The sequence below is a fragment of the Crinia signifera genome, chromosome 6, assembly GCF_055691185.1.
Source record: "Crinia signifera chromosome 6, ASM5569118v1, whole genome shotgun sequence".
Classification (NCBI taxonomy): Eukaryota; Metazoa; Chordata; class Amphibia; order Anura; family Myobatrachidae; genus Crinia; species Crinia signifera.
This window is the reverse complement of record NC_139222.1, coordinates 240548952-240569896: the sequence shown is the minus strand read 5'-3', so window position 1 is coordinate 240569896 and position 20945 is coordinate 240548952. Positions and strand designations below refer to the sequence as shown.

At 42.2% G+C, this 20945-nt stretch overlaps 1 protein-coding gene across 5 annotated transcripts in view; it reads left to right on the top strand.

Annotated features, from left to right (window-relative positions):
- FGFR2 (fibroblast growth factor receptor 2) overlaps positions 1-20945 on the top strand; it is an 82521-nt gene that overhangs the window by 9598 nt on the left and 51978 nt on the right. For all 5 annotated transcript variants that reach the window (XM_083149175.1, XM_083149176.1, XM_083149173.1 and 2 more), the window contains exon 2: positions 18157-18369. In XM_083149175.1, coding sequence (XP_083005301.1) covers positions 18207-18369 — 163 coding nt within the window. In that variant the 5' untranslated portion in view covers positions 18157-18206. The remainder of the gene's footprint in view (positions 1-18156; positions 18370-20945) is intronic.

The window sequence follows — 20945 nt, the reverse complement described above, 5'->3', positions numbered from 1 at the left end:
AACCTGTATTTGGATGTAATTAATCACTGGCAGGTTGACAGTTTCACACTGGAGCTCTGGTCTGTGGTAGACATGGAACTGGCATTTGGGGAGGACATAAAACAGATCCTGATCTGACTGAGAAAAGATTTTGCAATTAGAGCAGTTGGAGGCTGAGGCAGGTTTAAGGTAGCGGTAATAGACTCTTTCTAGCAAGTTAATAAAATAAAAAAATCCAAACCTACCTCCTTTTACTAAGTGGTTCATATTGGCTGTAGTGGATGGGAAACTGCTACTGTCCCAGAATCCCTAGGCCCTGGGGGACGGCCACAGTGGGAGGTAAAGTATCTGCCTCATAGCACCTAAATTCCATAAGCACTAGGAGAACTCTTTTTGCATATGTCTCATTGGACCAGTCAATGAGGGATCGTGTGACACTAGTGAATCTACACAGTCTGGTGCTAACATAGGTGCAGATGTATCAAACCTTCTAAAGACTGGAGAAGTTGCTCAACCAATCAGCTTTTACCTATCAGGTTTTAGAGCACTGGTTCCCAACCTGGGGTACAAGTACCCCTGAGGGTACACTGCAGACCGGTTGGGGGTACTTAAAATTAATAATAGTAATGGCGGAAGGAAAGTCTTCCGTTGCTGTGGAGATGAACCATTTTACATCACTTCCTGTTCTCTCTGCAGCGTCATCAGCGTCTCCTCATGCTTTTGCCCAACCAGCAATCTACTGGGAGGCTACACACGCTGCCCTCAGACATCACCGATTATCTGGCACCTCTGGAGGAAGCAGTGCCATTAATTCACCTTAGCGGGAACCCCGGAGACAGTACGCAGCCATAGGCCATACACAAAGGGACCCAATTCCTGACTGCACATTACTCCTCCAATACTCCTAAAATAAAGACACGCCTAAGGATACGGGTACCACTCACTTCCACTCCAGTCATAAGTACTGTACTGTGAATATTTCCAATTGAGAGGAGGGCGTAATCATAAATGAAAAGCCTCATCAAGGGGTAAGGGAGAGAAAATAGGTTGGGAACTGCTGATGTAGAGCACAGGTTCTCCAACTTTGTTCTCAGGACCCTACACAGTTCAGGTTTTCCAGTTCACCTGTGGATTTTGGGGTAGGTAAGAATTTGTATGTTAAGTGTGTCACTGGTTATCCACTGTATATTGCAGCTATAAGCAATGTATTTTTGGGGATGTTTATTAAGTCTCTTGCCAGGACAGATATGAACTATTCCTGGTGTAGAGGGAAAAGTAAAGCGACTGCTTGCCTTTTATATTATTATTATAATTATTAACAGTTTCTTATGTATCGCACACATATTAGGCAGTGCTTTACAGAGATTATTCGACCATGCATAGGGGGTTATGAAGATCCCTCTCCAGCAAAAAAAAGAAGAAGAGGAAACCAATAAGATTATATGAACCAAGCTCAGAAAACATAAATGCGTGAATAACTTGCCGTTTTGCTGCCCACATAGAAAACAGTGGTGACAGCGGTTCATGTGGGCACCTGGTGGTACTTCAGTTAAAGCCTGAAGTATTTGTCCTATCTACGTTATTAGTGTCTTCATAGTGAAACCAAGTTTATATATAAACGGGATATCCTTAAAACCTGCACTGTAATGGCGGAGTATTGGAAACTCTGCATTAATGGGTTAAAAAGAGTGCACCATTCACATTAAGCGATATTCTCATGTTAATTTATGATGGGACCATATTGCGGGGGGTTGTGGGGGGGGGGGGGGGTATTATGGAAATCCCGGATCCTCTTTTGTCAATGCTGCCAATGATCAGCCCAGAAAATGTAGGATGAGCGTGTCCAGGGAGTCACTCTGTAACATCCGCATCAGGCAGGTCGTAAAGATGTATCATTTGTAGTTGGTAGAATACACTATGCAATTTGCTTCTGGTCATTGGTGACCTTTTCAAAATTAATTTGCATGTACAGAGGACGTCGCTAATGAGCTGCATTGCATTGCGATTATTAATGGTCCTTTTCAGCAAATTTGTTTAATATCAGTCCACCATCGGACGCACATTGCCTCCTTGAACAGTCCCTAGCTGGCCCAAAGTTTCCCGTGTGACGGTCATGTTGAAACATGTTCTTGATACCAACTCTTTGTGTGGCTTTAGGCCAGAAGTTCACACCCTGGGGTGCCACAGGACACTTGCAGGGGTGCCTTGTTTTGGTAGTCCAGGACCAACTCAAATTATTTATGGGCAAAACCAGTGTTTGTGGCTTCCAACCATAATTTTAGTGGACAAACAGGAGTGAATCCTGTCCCTTATTACATAATTAAACTTCTGAATGACATAAACACATTATTCATTTTTAATATTTTTTTCCCCAAATAAAAAAACAACAAACCCACAACTTTGGCCAAAAATTGGAATCTCTACGGTGCCGTGACTCGGAAAACTTTTAAAACCATTGCTTTAGGCCTCTTCCCGGACTCCACCCAGAAGAGCCCAGGAATTACAAATGCTGGTTCAAGTAATACCGATGTTGTACACACTGTGTACACCACCAAAATTGCTGTAGCAAAATTTAAAAAAAGCTAAACTGTAATCTACTACAAAATGAATTGTTGAGGCTTTAGTAAGCAAGCTAACAGCTTAAATAATATGTTTATGGGCAGAATGCAGTAACATCCGAAGCCCCTCTCTGCCACACGACGCCGGCTACCGCATAGATAATAATGGAATATGCACTGACATGCGACTTCTATAAAGAAAGTGTAAATAAATATAAGAAAACTACATCTGTTTTCCCGCTTCCCTTTATACAGTTATTTACAAACCATGCACCTACTTTTCCTGAGTGGTAAATACTACGCTGCTCTCTAGAGTGTTTGCAATCTTTCTGTATTAATAGAACAATGAAAACATATCAGTAACTACAGCCAATAGAACCTGTTGATATGTTATCAGAACTTGGAGCTAGTACCTGTGTGTAAAGTGCTTATGACCTTCATTTAGTAGCATTTATTAGTTGGGCAGTCCCGCAGTGCAATTTATGTTGTTACTGGCGTTAATGAGAGCTAATAGGCCAAGACACAAGCTGTCTGTGGTGTAAATCGGATTGGGAGTAGACTCTGTGTATTCTGTGCATGGTACAGTATGAAGCGCATCCCTGTGCTCTTCTTTGCTGTGGCTCCTGCCAGCACATTGATGTGGGTATGTTTATGCCGTGTGTCCCAGACTGCCCCAGCAGATGTTACATATGGAGTATAGAAGTTCTGTCTTCACTTGGAGCCATCTGAGGAATTGGCTTGCTCAGCCTTGAAAGGTTTTGTAAAACATTTAGGAATCATTTCCATGTGAGTCGAACAATAGTCCAAAAAACACAGCAGCCTATTTACCAGTTATGGCCGTTTTGATTTGGTGTAGTTAATTAAAGGTTTACAGCTGCTTTTGCGATCTTGAATGATGTGGTAATAAAGAGCCAGATTTATAATTGGGTACATTTGGCATTCGCTTCCAGCCGCATAGGAGAGGAACATGCCTTCTTTCCGACCGCTCTGTCTTTTATTTATTGTGATTTGGCCGTTTAATACCCCATTTATTTCAGTTTTAAGGGGTGTATTCAATCCAGCATTCCGACTGTCTAAACGTCCCAACTATCAGAACCGCAATCCGACAGCACATTGACAGTCGGAATTCAATGTTCCTGCGGTTGAGTCTCGATAAGTCCATGGAGCGGCGAAAACTGACGCGGATTGTCAAAAAACAGCCGTGAATTGGACAATCCACGGCAGTTTACGGCAAAACAGATCTGGCTTTTAAAAAAAAGTTGGATCTGACGCCCTTCAAAGCGGTCATTAACGGCCGAATTGTATAGGTGAGTGCTCAGATTGAATACCCCATATGGGGTAGATTGACTAAAACAATTGAAAATTGAGAAGTTAAGCTGTTGACTAGCAACCAACTGGATTTTAGTTTCATTTTTCTAGGAAATAACAGGGGGTTCTATTTACTAAATGTGGATTTATAGATGTGGAGATGTGTCCAACCAGATTGTAGCTATTATCTTCTAGAATGTTCTAGATCAGGCATGTCCAAACTATGGCCCTTCAGCTGTTGTGAAACTAATGCATTCCCTAATAGCAAAACTGTGGCAAGGCATGATGGGACTTGTAGTATCACAACAGCTGGAGCATGATAGTTTGGACATGCCTGTTCTAGATAAATAAGTAGAATCTTATTGGTTCCTATGGGAAACCTGAACACTTCTATAAACCAGCACTAGAGTATATACCCCTAGACTCTGATTGCTATGGACAATGCAATACCTCCTGTGAGACATCCTTATGGTCGCCATGGCCTATATACAAATGCAAACTGGTATTTTGTTGGCTTATCCATTTGATAGGAACTGGTGACCACACCGTTGCCTCTATGAAGCTTGTTACACACTGGAACAATGTGTACCTGAACGATATGGTGTCCAACATAACATACTGTGCGTACACATCAGAATGATGTATTGACGGGTGGAACTATCCCACATTCTGTACTTCCATTATTTGGTTGGCTGTGAAGCATGGCCAAATGGAAAATATTACGAACGACCACAGAAGTGCGCAGCTTGGCCATATGCACTTAATGATCTGCCTAATAGGTTGTACCGATTTGGCCAAAAACGTCACATTGAGGCAAGATCGCACCAGTGTGTACCTAGCTTAAGTAAAAACAGGCCCACTTTAAAGCTTTTAGTTATGCAAGGATCTAGGAGAAGGGGTCATTGTTTTGTTTGATATAGAGACTTCAATTATTAGAAAACTTTTGACAATGCGCTGGTCATAGCCGTAGAGTAGAAGAAAGAAGTAATCCTTTTAAGCCTATTAGAAATTAAGATAAATTTACTAGAATGCAGATTACACATTATCGGATATAAAAATAAAAGCCTGGTATAAAGGATATCTTTCACTCTTCGGCTTGAATCTCCTGGATAGAACGGACTCGCCCAGCTTGGGTTCTCCGGAACAGGTCCGTGTTCCTAGATATTATGTAAATATTAATCCACATCTGCAGGCCTGGTACAAAACAACCTTTTCAACCTAGAGTAGAGATTCGGTAACCTGTCTCTTGCAGCTATGTGCAGAGGCGGGGGTCATGTTTCACATAGCCTCAGCAATCAAGTAACATAGTTACAATTCCTGAACAGGAAAACATGTACCATCGTCAAACTTACATGATTGCATGTTTTTGTGTTTGTGGGCTAAATTTAGTTCTCAGAAAAACTCCTTTGTAGGAATAAAGTGGACACCAGTGGGGGGAATCTCATTGAGGTCTGAACCAGAACTGAGTGTATCAATGAAACACTGTTTATAGTGAGGCATCGTATGGAAGTTGTGTAGGACAACTTTTAGTTTTTTTTGTTTGTTGTTGTTGTGTTAATCATACACAGGTGAGTTTAATTGATTGTTGGGTCAGTTATTATACCACCTGTTTTTTTACGAAAATAAATCCTGAGAACATGACCTGTTGAGGGCACTTAAGGACTGGAGTTGAGAACCACGGCTTCATGTTCTGTACCGTTCAGGTATTTTTGGTGCTGTATTAGACTAAATCACTGTATGTTGTACAAAATCCTTCATTAGTGTGACTCTTGAGCAGGTACAGTACTAGACCCTGTAGATAGTGTCTATTCGTCATGCTGATATGTAGGGGTGAAGTTTCTCCCTCCAGGGTAGAGGGAGAGGCCGCAGATTGACACTTACAAGGGTGCAATCACATGATGGAATTTAGAACTTTTGGATAAGTGTTGAAATATATTTGTGATGAATGAACAAAGAACATTGCTTACAGAGTTATTACAGTGGAAATATAGACTTTCATGAAAATTTGACTTTTGAGAACCAACAGAAAATGTGATCATATCTCTAGATATATCCACTGACAGCTTTATATATAGTTCAGTCCAGGGTGTATCTCCCTCTTCTTCTTTTTTTGGCTTACTTTTATATCTAAACTTTTTTTTTTCTTTTTTACTTACTAAGCACATTTTATTAAAGGGCCAAGAAAATGAAAATGCTTTTCTCCTATAAATAAAATAAGTACTAGGTCCCATTATCTGGTACATAAGTAAATGTTTCCATATCTTGATGGAACTAAAGATAGTTGAATTTATATTTACATGTACTGTACTGTGTTGTCTAGTACAGGTACAGGTTTAGTATCCCTTATCCAAAATGCTTGGGACCAGGAGAATTTTGGATAACGGATTATTCCGTATTTCGGAATATTTTAATGAAACATTTTGAAGTATCTTGCATTTATGCTGTATAAACACAAACAAACCCATGAAATACAATAAATATATATAGATATATATATATATATATATATATAGATAGATAGATAGATAGAGATATATATATTTATTGTATTTTATTTGTGCATAAAACAGGGTTTCAAAACATGAAACAAAGTTTGTGTACAATCTCATGCACTGAATTTGAATGCCAAGCAATAATTTTCTTGCAGATATTTAGTGCCAGTTACATATCATGTCCCCAGTAGTACTCTTACAGATGTCCCCAGTTAGTTTTTAGCCCAAAAAAAAATTTTTTTCTCACTTTCTGGAATGTATGGTTTTCGGAATTATTCGGATAACGGATATTCATACTTAACCTGTAGTATATACTATTCTAGTATGCCCGGTTTGATTAAAGGTAACTTAAGCTTTGGTAAGCACAGGCCAATGAGCGTAAGGGCACAATGTCAGACTTGAACCTCTGTATTTATTTAACAGCTTATTTAGCGCAGCAAAATCCGTTGTGTAGTTTTTTTGCTGAATCTGAAAAACCTGGCTACCAATACTAAAGGTGGCCATACACACGCAGATTTAACAAAAACATGGTTATGGATGAGAGCAAATGACAGTTGACCATTTGCTTGGAAATGCTGGAAAACTGACACTGTCACTCATCCATAACCATGTTTTTGTTTCAGCCAGTCAGATCTGAAGATAAATCTTACTAGTGTATGGGCACCTTAAGAGTTAATGGTGCTTTTTGTACTATATATAGTACATTTTGCAGCCAGTTGGGTCCAAAATTAACCAATGCAATGCCAACATTTCAACATGTAGACCCCCATACATCTGATGGAGTGTCGCAATTTCCCGATCTACTGAAACCTGTGTTGGGGATTTGCCAATACGGAAAACCTTTTGATTCCCCGATTCGGACCAAAAATGGTTGGGATCAGCAAATCGGGGATTTTTAATGAGGAATTTTGCTGATTCCATGACAGATCGCTAATCCTGAATGGCCACAGATTGGTGGTTCCTGATTGCATTGGTGATCAAGGAAATGGCAGGCTATAGGGATCTTAAGGGCATAGTTTTTGTTCTGATGGTAGTGGGTTTTTTTTAACTATTTTTTAATTGCAGCATTCTGATGTTTGCCGGCATTAAATAATAAACATTTCTTGGTGTTGCGATAGCCCGCCCCCAGCCAGCCACACTGCAGATGTGTGAGATTTTTTTCTGTTGAATTGTTTTTATGCGATCTTAAGTTACCATCCCATCGAATGTTCTGATGTCAGATGCCCAGCCATCATTTGTTGGGGGCTTCCAATGTCCATCCATACTTTGTGAAAGCCAGACACCCCCTGGAGCTGGGGATGGTGCTGCACTGTTGCTGGTAATACTGCAGAACGCAGCACAAGGGGAGGGGTTATCAAATCTGCCTTACTGAGTGGGCGTGGCTTGATGCAGGAAGTGCTCCAGCGCACAACCAGGAACAGTCAATATGGAAGAGAAGCTAATTATCGAGTCGGGTAAAATACAGGGGAATGTGCTGGTGGCTGCTGGGGATTAGGATAGGGGCACAGAACTGACATACTCCCTTCCTGTGAGCAACATAACCCCCTACCAGCACCAGGCATAGCACCAGCTTGCGATATGCTGGCTCATGTAATCATGATTCTAAAGGCTAAAGTATAGTAACCAGAAAGAAGGGGTTTGGACTATGAGTAAGAACTCTAGAGAACAAAAGGGTAGTATAGTGTATAACTATCTTATGTATAACTTAACAAAGTAAATACTGCTGCACCCTTGTATGATGTCCGGATGAACCATTGGGTAAGTGTGTGTGTGTGTGTGTAAATCCATCTCTAATTCAGTCTAGCACCCTGCACCTTTCAAAACCTGTGCAGTTCCTCTTTCCTGCCTGGGGTGTCGCTATCCTCTTTGGGGCATCTAGTACAGTCTGGTCTGTGTTGAGATGCAGGCTACAGTGTGATAGACACCACTATAGACATAGACACACCAGGCAGGAAAGAGGAACTGCATGGATTTTGAAAGGTGCAGGGTGCTAGAATGAACACTACTCTGATACTAGCCAGGGCCCCCCAGCCGTTAATTCCGAAACTCTATTTCAAACTCATGCTTAGTGTGAAACTACTCTATAAAGCCCAATCTGTCCACTATAAGCGCACACACACTATGTGGCTGTATGCCTGATGACCACACACTGTCAGATCAGTCATCACCAACTGCCTTTTCTGCTAGTCCCAATTGTTGTTGAGACAAGTGGTTGTAATTACCAAATTGGGTTTTCCAAATGACAGTGTGTATTGGCAGCTGTTTCTATCGTCCACAGCAATAGGCCAGATCATTTTTTTTTTTCACCATGTTTAGTTAATTATTCAAAGTGCAATTAAATGTGTTGCGAGGTAGGTTTTCTTCTGCAATGTCTCAGGTGTAACGCTCAAATCCGTGGTTTAATTCGTGGCTGTAAGCGTATAGTCCTTTTTACTGTAAAATTCTGCACTTTTCAGTAAATGGCTCATTACAATTTTAGCATACAGTCATTACCTTGATTGGCTTAATCAAGTAATTGCTATTTAATGGAAGCATTCCAGAGGCATATATGTCATAAGAACTATGCCAACGATAATAAATAAATCCTAAAGGCTGTACTTCTGTACCTTGCAAGGACAGTCCATGCAGTATGTATCTGATGTTCATTGTGTCACTGATGGAATTTTGTTTTTAAAGGTTGACTTAATCATAAAGCAATTAGATGTGTGAGAAAGATGTAGTAATGACTGCTAACGAGGCACACTGGCCCTTATTATCCCTTCGCATTCTTATTCATATCCGTTTGCACGGGGGACTGATGTTGGATGTATGCACATTTCTGCGCATGTGCATGTGGCCACGGCATACAGGCTGCATGCACCCAAGACAGCAGACGGGGGGATGGCGGTGGATAGTCACACCCATGGGGAACACCCAGTGTTTCATGGGCATTCCAACGAAAAGGCTGAAACTTGGCCTGTGACGTGGGTGCCGGGCGGGCAGCTGACCTCACCGGATGAGTAATCTGAGAGTAACCTTAGATGTGTGTGTGGGCCTTCCACATCATTCGTCTGGTGGAATTGCAAGACTGCGAATTCACAGCCTTGCGAATTCACAGCCTTGCGAATCAACCAGAATAAACCCCCCTGTCTCTATCCACTGCTCCAACACCTCTGAGGCTCTGTCCCCCATCCACCCTCCCCCCTCAATGTGAAGACCCATCCCCTTTGATGTCATGTGCACCCCTTCCCATGCTTTTCTCCTCCTGCTAGGTTATGGTCTGTCCCAGCTCACTCTATGCGGCCATCTTGTAAATTGAGCAGTTATTAGATAATTATTTAGATTTGGTATAACTATTATAGTATTATCTGCGCAGTGGGGCATAGTCCCGTTTCTCATTTATCTACATAGATGTAATGATCACTTTAATAAAGGACCATTTTGAATTTTTAAGCAGTATATGAGGGGGCACCCAAAGGAAACTAGTCATGTTCTACAGTGCAGGGCGCTTGAAGTGTCGGTGTTGCGAGGGAAGCTAGCGCTGACTCCAGTGATTCTAATTTTGTGATGGCTGATTCAAACGAACAACGTGCTGCTGTGAAGTTTTGTTTCCTTTTGGGAAAAAATGCGGCAGAAACGGTTGTTACGCTACAAACCACTTTCAAAGAAGCTGCCATGAGTAAAAAGGGAGAAACATTTCTTCTCAAATGGACAAACCCATGTGCACAGTAGTTGGGGCAGATGTAACATGTGCAGAGTTAGATTTGGGTGGGGGTTTTACTTCAACGTGAGATCTAGATTGCAGTGAAAAAATAAAGCAGTCAGTATTTACCCTGCATAGAAACAAAATGACGCCCAAATTTAATTCTCTCTGCACAAGTTAGACCTGCCCCCTACAGTGCACATGGTTTTCTCCATTTTAGAAGGAATTTGCCTTTGTGAGTGTACCAGAATTAGGGCCTAAATGTTTCCCTTAAATCCAGCTATCTGGTTAGTTCTGCAGTATTTCTAAACGTTTGCATTGCCATTTATTTAAATAGCGCACGCACTTTACAGAAAGTATTTGGCCATTCACATCAGTCCCTGCCCCAGTGGAGCTTACAATCAAAGTTTCCTACCACATGTACATACATAATTGCATACCCTCCAACTGTACCGATTTAGCCGGTACAGTACCGTTTTTTAATGGTCTGTACTGGCTAAATCTAACTGTACCGAATGTACCTATTTTTTTTTTTTTTTTGTAGCCAGTGCCTCTGGGAGTTGTAATTTTGGAAACTGTCAGCATCCAATCAGAGTGAGGATGCTACAGTGAGCCACTGAAAGTGCGAGCGACTTGACCAATGAGGGCTGTGCTGGGAAGAGTGATGTGAGCTGCAGCCAATGAAGCGGCTAGTTGTAGGCTGTGTGGGCGCGTGTGAGACTTGGTGACAGTAGCCAAGTCTCGCACACTGTGACTGTGCGCCGGGTGTATCGGTCTGTGCAGGCGAATACGGGACATGGCTGCAGAGCTGGATGAGATGCCAGTGCCCTGCGCCAGCTTCTCCCTGATACCTTGACATACTAGAGGCTTCCTAGTCGGGTGTGAAGGCCGCCCCGCACCTGATGTGTGGTGACCGGGTCTGGGTGCTGGGGAGTCCTCCCCGGGGTTAGGGTGGCATGGTTAGAACATAAAATCATGCTAAGCAGGGGATACGGGGATGGGGCAGCCAGGCAAGGAGCATGGAATAAAAAAAAAATGCACAGTACACATTCGGAAAGGGGGTGTGAACACGCCCACTTCCCCTGTGGCCATGCCTACTTCACACATGGCCACACCCCCTTCCCGAATGTGTACCGATTCCTGCCCTTCAGATGTTGGAGGGTATGTAATTGGTTAATTATGGGTGGTAACCGTAGTACCTGGAGGAAGCCCACATAAACTCCACACAGTTATGGCCAAGCTGGGAATGGAACACATGAACTCGTGCTGTGAGCCATGGCTTTTTAGTGAGAACCGCTTAAGAAATGTATTGATAGTTCCATATATTATATGTAAAATAATGTTGCCAGAGAAACAAACGGATAAACAATGACCTTTAATGATATTGGCGCTATGCAACTCTTTTTTGTTTTTTTATTTAGAGCTTTTTACAAACTACTCTGTTTACCAAGGCAAATGTCATATTAGTCACGAAGCATCTCTCCCGCGTTCCTCAGGAGAAAGCAGGAAGATAGAGTTCTATTTACATATATAGCTTACAAAAGCAGAGTCTCCAGAGACGGTGAACAAACACAGCCACCTGGGCACTTACATTCCCAAACGTTTCTTCCTTTCACCTTCTCACAAAAGAGGCTTTTGACTATTGTAACACACAAGCCTTTGTGCCTTTTGTGGTAGTCTGCTGAAGCATGTTGTGTGTTTGTGGAGGTGTGTGTATGTGTGTGCTTAGCGGTTGGAATGTGGGTAGGTTCTAACAATCAGAATTAATTGACTCTTTTCTCTATGCAGTTAATGTCCGTCCCTTACTGCACGTCTGACATATAAACTTGCACTCACTATATTTGTAACCGAATTGGCAAGGCCCTTTCTAAACTGTGCTGACCAGAGGCTCTGTAGCTAACGGTTGTGTGTGGATATACAGATGGAGCGCTGCTCGTTATTGCAGGCGCTGGTGCTTCCATCGACAGGGTGCGCAGGAGACATGCGTGCTCCGTGATGACTGAGCACCCCGCCCCCATTGCCAGTCCCCCCCCCCCCCCCTCTTTAACCCTGCCAGTCTCCCTGAAGCGGAGACGGGCAGGGCCCCGCCGCCCAGCTGCCGAGAGACTGGGATGCGCGTCCACGTGAGACGCACGCGCATCCCAGTCTGACGGAGTCCCTCTCCGCCGGCGAGAGCCGAGCAAGAATGAGAGGGGCTCCATCTGTATAATAATATAAATATGCACACATTTATAGAACTAATAAATATCAAATAAAATGGGTGACATTTAATAGGATGAGAGATTTGGTAAGAAAGATTTTTTTAAAGCGGCAATAATTTACACTGCAAAATCAAACTGGTGTTGCAGTGTAAATGATTGCCGCTTTAAAAAAAACAACCTGTTAATTTCTAACTAAATCTCTCATCCTATTACATTTCACCCCATGTGTTTTTGTCTTCAATACAATAAGTTGATACGGCTGATTCAGACCTGTTTGCTAGGCTGCGAACAGGTCAGCGATTCCCACATCCACTAGCTATCACGCGAGGTTATGTGTAGGAGATCACACGCCCTCGCATGCAGCCGAAGATGAAAGAAATCGTTTCATGGTCGCCGACCGTAGAATGATTTTTCTCCCCTTCTGCGATAAGTCAGCCTGAACTGACTTTTATTTCCACCGGAAATGGACGAAAAGGGTGCGGGAGATGACGTCATATGGCATCAGCCGCCTGCCCCAAGCAGTCCTCAACCTGTCTGGGCGTTTCCCCTGCTGCCAGTCTGTGCCCACCCCATTCCCTCCCCTACCTGTGCGATCACCTCGGCGCAGGGGTCTGCACATGCGCATGTGGTCCGAATTAGGCCTTAAAGTCATTTTGGTAATAGAAGCGGTATCCGGGTGGCGGGCAGACAATTTTGAGGTTGGCCGTCAACAGGTAGACACCAAATGGTCAACATACACAAGCTTGACACAAGCAAAAGGTTGACATGGGAAAGGGCAACACATGAAAAGAGGTTGACGTGAGATGTTTTTTTTTTCCCCACAACTTTTTATTTATTTTTTTCAAATTTTTGGGACTTTTCTAATTTACCATCCATGTAGGCTATATCTGGTTAAGTGTCATGTGCGTTGGTAGCAGAATTAGGCATCTGGCTGAAACTATGGCAAGTGAAGCAGTACACTAATTGTGGGTCCTAGTGTTAAGGTGTTACCATTGACCCCAACAAATGAAACTCCTGTCAAACTTTTGCTGGTGTCTGCGTTTTGTCAATGTCTATCTTTTTCTGACGACCTCGATGTTGTCTGTGAGCTATACCACACCCAATAGAAGGAAATTAAAAGGAAAAGTATATATAGCTCATATATACCCACTTATTTCTGCCCAAGTGTTTAAAAGCCCACTGCTTTACAGTCCTTTTATAAAATCAGCTCAAACTCCACACCATGTGGAGATTTTTTTTTTCAGTACAAGCCATTATTTATATTAAGGGGTTCGCGGCCCCAGAGAACAGGCAATTTATTGGGGATATCCATGCTGGCTTGCCTTTAGGAATAGTCCCACTAGGGCTAATTGAGCCCCCCCCCCCCCCCCCCCCCCAAAAAAAAAGTTAATCCATAATCAAACGCAACAAAATAACTTTTTTTTTTTATTATTGTCTGTGCATTATTTTAGGGATTTATTTTTTAGCACCTGGGTCCTCTCTACCCCCCTTTTTAACAAATCACTCAGAAAATCCCTGAAAATGCACCAATGTTTATTAAGCCACTGACCACCGATGATTGCACAGCGTCTATTCGGTCAGATTGGGGGGAACTCCCAACTGCCTTGCAGCGGGACACAGACGGCCGCGGGAGGGACGCAGGAACGTCCCCAAATATCGGGACGTTCCTGCGTTGGGAGGTATGTACTCTGTGTTGCCCTTACTCGCATTGCACATTGCAGGTTATCAGTTTGGGCAGCCAGGTGCAAACAGATGTTATCATCCACATTCCTGGAAAATGATTTGTGCAGAAAAACACACAAGAGTGTGACCGAGATGTGCAAACTATTAATGAACTAATGAATTGTAGCTGCATTTAGTTTACAAAATATATAACACCTTGCCAGTCCCTGCATGTAGGCATATAAGATTCCTTAGCAGTTTATAAGATTCTGCACGTTGCTGTGTTACAAAGTACATTTGGTGTCAGCATCCCAATAAAAAAATTCAAAATCGTTTTTTTTCCCTTGTACGTGCCTATACTAGAAGAAGCCGACTCTCTGTATTCCTAGCTGGGGGTGGGGGCTGTTGGGAAACGCAGCTGTAAAAACTCTGCAGTACCGCTGTAGGTTCTGCAAACAACATCTTGCACTGGAATCCCAGCTCTGTTTGCCTGATTCAAGCTTCCAGTCTCCTATTCCCTGATCACACCACTTGATTTAAAATATGGTCACAGGAATTTGAAATAGGGCATAGTACAGTATGTGTGAGTTATCTTTTCATTATCCTACACCATACACCAATATATGTGGCGAGTGGTGATGTCATCATCTATACTTGAGGTGTAGTAGATATGAGTGGAAATATGGACAAATTTGAGGGGGAAATGTCACACTTTCAAAAGGAAAAAAAGTGGAGTTTGTAGCAATCATTCATCTAGCACAGGGATGGCCAAACCGGTCCTCGAAATCTAGCAACGGTCCATGTTTTCTAAATCACCTATCTGGTGTGCAGCTTAGTCATTACTAACTGTCACATTTTCAAACCTGCTGCATTCATTCCTACTATAGATCCACAGGTTGCCTGATATACAAGAACTGTTGGTAGATCTTGAGAACAGGTTTGGCCACCCCTGATCTAGCACATTCCATTGAATGGTGGCTAGAAGCTGATTGGTCATTATGACCAATTTGTTTTACAGTTAGATCTCTGAAAAGGTCACTACATCTCCTCAGTTGTGTGAAGAGTTTTGCAGAACTAGTTTCTGATCTTTGCATTCTGCTTCATTATGCTGCACCATATTGTGCAAATGGAATTCTTCTAAACTCCTAGTCTATTTAGAACTAGAAATACAATTGTCCGTTCTTTCTCCGGTATAGTTGGGTAGGACCAGGAACACTTAAGGTGCAGAATGGTTGTTCAAGTTTCTCTGTAGAGTAGTGATGTCATTCTGGGTAAATAAAACTTCTAGTACAAGAGTAGTGAGGTCACTTGTGTTACCTGGCTTATTGTCATTGTGACAGGGAAAAACACCTGGATGTGACATTCCTCTCCTTCAAGAAAGCACTGCAGAATATGTGTGCGCTATATAAATAACTGATGATAATTATAAAACAAACAACTTATTTTGTTTTAAATTTAAACTCCCCATTATACAACAATTGTTCTATCCTTTTACCCTAAAACAAAAATGCTAGAAGATACCATATATATAATTATACGAATAACTGACCTTTTTAAAACACTGTCTATTTATTTGTCCCCTTATGAACACCGATCACCACAATGAGCTAGGGTCAGTTCACTTAAGATGCGCGCCAACTCGTCTATCAGTAAATGCGGAAATGTGTCGCTCTACTCTAGCGCCATATTTTGTTTGAAGCCCCATAGGGCTGAGTTATAAAATGTGAGAGGGGAGCGCGTTGAAGTGCTGCAGCCGGCAATTTGCCCTGCTCACGCCTAATAAGTTACAGTAGGTCGAAAATTGGTTTATAACTATAAAATAAATAGAAGGAAAATATTTTATACGACTACATTTCTCCTCATTTCCTTTCTGCTTATATGCAGGATGCTCATCCCTGATATAGGGTCAGATGCACGGAGCTTCAAAAGTGATAACATGGAGAGTGATAAACAGCCAGCTAATCAGCTCCTACCTGCCATGTCACAGGCTGTGTTTGAAAAAATGTCAGGCAGGAGCTGATTGGTTGGTTGTTTTTTTTTTTATCACTCTCATTTTATCTCTGTTGAAGCTTAGTGCATCTGGCTCTTATCGCTATGGACACAAAGCTGATGTCTGAGTATCTTTCACCATCTAGTTACATCCCCCCCCCTCCCCCATACATGGTCTGGATTGAACTCCCATGACCGGATCTAGCTATTGTAGTTGACCGTATTAATAGAACTTTCATATGTACTGGCTAGGAAAGGCAAAAAGTTATTTTTTGCTTGTGATGTCATTAGTTTACATACATTTTTTATCTGCAGGATTATAATAGCATCCTACTGCGTAATAGATCTATGCTTTCTCGATGTCCTGTTTCGTTATGAGTCCCTTGTGATCCTTCACACTATAGCTGTCCTTGGATACTCCCATCCCTTTCCGGCACCACATAAGACATTAAAGCAGATGTTCCCCTGAGCATTTAGGAACTGTGCAAGTAATGGCAGATAATGTGACTTAACCACTCTCCTCCTGCCCACTCTCCAAATAGTCTAGTTCCCCCCCCCAACTCGTATATTTAGTAAAGCCGGCCACACTTCGTTCTGAGATGAAAGCCTCTCACCACATCACTGTATTAGAAAGTTGATCTATATTTTTGGAGCAGAGGAATTTTTATCACGGACATGCGGCAAGTTGCTGTTCTGCGTGTGGTTTGTTTGCTTTGCAGAACTACCACCCTAATAAAACTGGATTAAAACCTCTCCACTGTTCATGGAATTTAGGAATGATTTAGGAGATCGGATTATAGTGTTTGGTATCTTAATGTTTAAGTTATGGGTTGGATTATTTTGCTTGCTGCCAAATGTGAGAGGGGGGAGATCAGAGAGGTACAATTTTGTCCAAATTGTTGGATGGAATGAAATAACTTTGTGACTATCTACTTTAGAATCAGCAGCATTAAGGCTAGTGTTCCCTATAAGCTTCTTTTGCACCCTGTCTTTTTTTTAAATCCTTAAAATGCACCCTGCCCTTTTTGTGTGTGGCACTGAGCGCCCTTCCGTTACCCCCCACCTCGATGACTTGCCAATGAAAACTTTTTGGTGTGTGCCATCTTTTGTAATGGGTATTACAGTGTGTGGAATAATGTGTAAAAGGCATTACAGCATGTGCCATAATGTGTAATTGTCATTACGACAGAATATGTAATGGGCATAGCAGAGTATGAAAATATTTAATGGGCGAAATCCTAGTGCAGTGTGTTTGTTTTTTTTTTTTTTGTTTTTTTTTTTTTTATATATGCTTTTGTTTCTAATGTAAAATGTGCCCTGCTCGGTGGTCAGCAAACTGCCCTAAAAAAATCCTAGCGTGAACACTAAAGGTGGCAGGAAATTAAGATGGGCTGAGGTTCAAAGACAGTGGCCTTATGAGCACCTATTACCTACACACAATGGAGATATTAATTATTATATTGGTACTCGTGTATTAGCAGGGCGCCCACTAAGCAAATAGCTTAGTGCCCTATTCTGCGTACTGAGATTGCATGCAATGCGATCCACGGCCAGGGGGTGCTGTGAAATTTAACCATCGCATGCGATCTCTACGCCCACATAGGTAGGCAAATTGGGCGCCCTGCTAATACACAAGTACCATTATATTTATATGATGCCAAATGGGCTCTTAAGTGCCATTCATAGGGGTAAAACAAAATACATAGGTATAAATGCTACTTAGAAAAACAAAATATCCATCCAGTACTCTGACGTAAAATAAATATTCAGAGAATGCAGAATGTCAGATCGCCAGAATTCCTATGCATTGGGGTAGAAATTGTAACCACATTATTATAGATGCCAAAAATTCTTGTCAATATTCTTGTATAATTTAGGAATAATAATAATGTATTTGCTTGTAAATATAGTATGTATGTATGTATGTATGTATGAATGAGCATCAAGGGCACTTAAAACATAATGTACTTATTAATTGTATAATGTGAAGATCCAAGAAGTCATTGTGGAAATAGTATGCCCTAGACCAGACGTTTTTACCTCCATTTCTCAGGTACTCTTAACAGGCCATGTTTTCAGGCTTTCTCTCTGTAGAAACAGGTTGGATAATTGTTGAGCAACTTAACTAAATAACTGACCTGTGCATAATGGAAGAAGCCCTGAAATAATGACCTATTGGGCACTCGGCCAGTTATTTTAGTACTCCCTACAATTGAATTATAGGTGTACAAATGAATGTCACAACAGTAGATCGAGATTCTAACGTTGTTGCTGATCTCTTGCAGGACCTCTCACATGGTATTGGGGACCACGTAGTGGTGCTTGCGTCCCATGCATGCTCACAGCCAGCCGGATGGGGTTGTTCTCGGTGTGGCGCACAGGACAAGCAAGGGGTGGGTACACTGACGGTATGCTGCTGCTCTGCCTGTTTTTGGTCGGCTTTGTGATTGCTCGTCCATCTTACAGTCGAGGGGAGGACACCACTGTGGAACCAGAAGGTAAGAATGAAACCAGTTGTTGTGAATATTCTTATACAAGCTGTGTTACTCTTTACTATAGTTTTATATTATTATTTTACTGTCGCTTCTTTTAGTGCTAATAACCTATGTTGAATAGGTTTGCATTGAGGTTGAACATATAGGGTGCTATTTAATTGTTATAGTGCACCCAAACTCCCCTTTAAAATGACGGGAGATCGTAGGGTGGTATTCAGTTGATCTAGTCCTCATATTGCGCTCATTATCATAAGGTTTAGCAGCGCATTTGTTCACCGCCCCTGGGGATAGCGAGTTGAAATGCTGGTGAAAAACAGTTGAATACCGCCCATAAGGGGCTATTCAATTCTGGATTCCGACCATCGGAATCCCAGGCCCTTTTTGTCCCGCTGGACAGAACCTCGACAATCAGAATTCAATGTTCCGAGTGTTGGCTGGAAAGTGGGCGTGTCAGCGAAAATGGCTGAAGATTGTCGAAATCGTCTGAGAATTCGACAATCTGCAGCCATTTCCAACAAAATAGATCTGATTGGTTTTAAAGTCAGATCTGTTTTGACGGAATCTGCCTTCAATGCTGTCGGAAACATTGAATAGGCAGCGGCCGCTATTTCCACCGTTAGAATTGAATCCCCCCTCGTAGTCTCTACTTCCCTTTCCATGACGGCTCTGGTATATACTGGGAGGTATAGCTAACCTTGTTGTTGGATGATGCAATTTCATTACCTTATCCCAAGTCGCTGGCTGATTTTGAGAATGGAACATGTTAGCAGCTAGATGTGTAACGCTTGTTTAGAACTTTTTATAGCAAAAGAAAATAAACGTTGAACATAAAATACCCATTCATTAGTTTGAGGCATGCATCATTTTTGTCTTTTTAATTTTCTTTTTTTTTTTGGTAGCCTTATTTGCTATTTTGTAGCAGTTTGCTATTTTGGTTTTTAGAACCGCAATTCCACATTTCAGGTAAACTCACTACATTGATGACATACTGTTAGGGGAGGTGTAAATATAATGACGACAATATACCACTATCATGGGAAACCTCCAACCTCCCCAATTATGAGAGAGCACCAAATCTCTAATCATGAGAAATTCCATTGCAGTCTGCCACTTGCAAAATCTGCCTGGGGGGAGGCTCTGATTAGAAAAAAAAAGAATAAGCCGAGGTTGCCCTGCAGGCGACACTTTGAGATAGAAGTGCATCAGAATATAGAGTTATCTGTTCCTCTTTGCATTCCGGGCTGTCAGTCTGTCTGCGATGTGCAGGTATGGTAACAATGTTGCCTGTCCTGTTTTAGCCTCTGCTGAACACACCTGGATCAGTGTATGTATCCCTCCAGTATCTCAGTTCTTGGATGAGCAGGTAATACTCACTGTGCTGTAGTACCAGAGTAAACTTCTGGAAAGCATTAATGAACTTAAAGGAATAACATGATCATAATAAAAAAATATGCTGATCTTCTATCCGTATGTGTTTGGAGAGACATTTTAAGGTGTCAAATTAAATATTTGTTTCTTTGCATATCTTAACAATTGCAGTTTTGTTGTTACAGCCAGGGCCGCCAAGAGGTATGCAGGGCCCCGGTAAAATTTGGGGGCATGGCCTAATCACGGGAGGTGTGGCCACCTCTCGTGATTAGGCTACGCCCCCAAAATGTTCAAGATGGGTGAGCTCTCATGCTGACAGTGAGATGCTCATGCTGTGTCTGCTGTCAGCACAGCACATGCTGTGGGTGTGTGCTGCTGCCAGGGAGAGGGGGAAGGGGGGGGGGGTGGGCGCAGACCAGGGCCCCCGCTGGACCTCTCCAGCAAGCCTGTGCCCGGGTAATTAGTACCCCCCCCCCCCTCTCGGCGGCCCTGGTTACGGCCTCTGTGTATGGGAGCAGAATATTCCAACTGAATTGGCTTCCATCGAGGCATGTACGCACACCTAGAAATACAAATATATACACAGTCCTCCACACACACTGTACTGTCATGTTTTACAGTAAGCCAGGAACAAATAGATAGAATGTCTTACTAATAAGTCACAGCAGAGATGAGAACGTTCTAGATCATTGGTGTATTTGTAGGAGTCTTTTCTAAACAAGCTCCTGCATGGAAGTAACTGCTATGGGGCTAATTGGATAGCCCCGGGTGGTTTAATTAAGCACTTAATTAAATAATTGACACAGTCCGTGTTACCATGGTGCATTAGTGGCTTTTTTCAGCTTTCTTTTATATTTGGAAAGAGTTTCTTCAAAACCAGCCACCCTTCATTACTCCCTCAGGGCCTGGTTCAGAGTTAGGTATTTTTTCATATGCAGGTAAAATACAGGCTGTTTTTGCATGTAATGAAGCAATCCTACTTTCCTACTCTCTCGGAACATCTGAGTCTCCTGAATCTTGGGTGGCTCTCGGAAAGATCTCCCTATTCTAGAACTAGAATCCCTGAGGAGAGCTAGAACAAGTTTCCCGGAAGAGAACGAAAGATTATATGAATTAAGTAAGGCTCTCGTACTCGTTGTGTGAGTGCAGCCATGTTGCAAACAGTATGTGCTTCATATGAGGGGCCAGATGTACTAAGCTTGAGAAGCGAT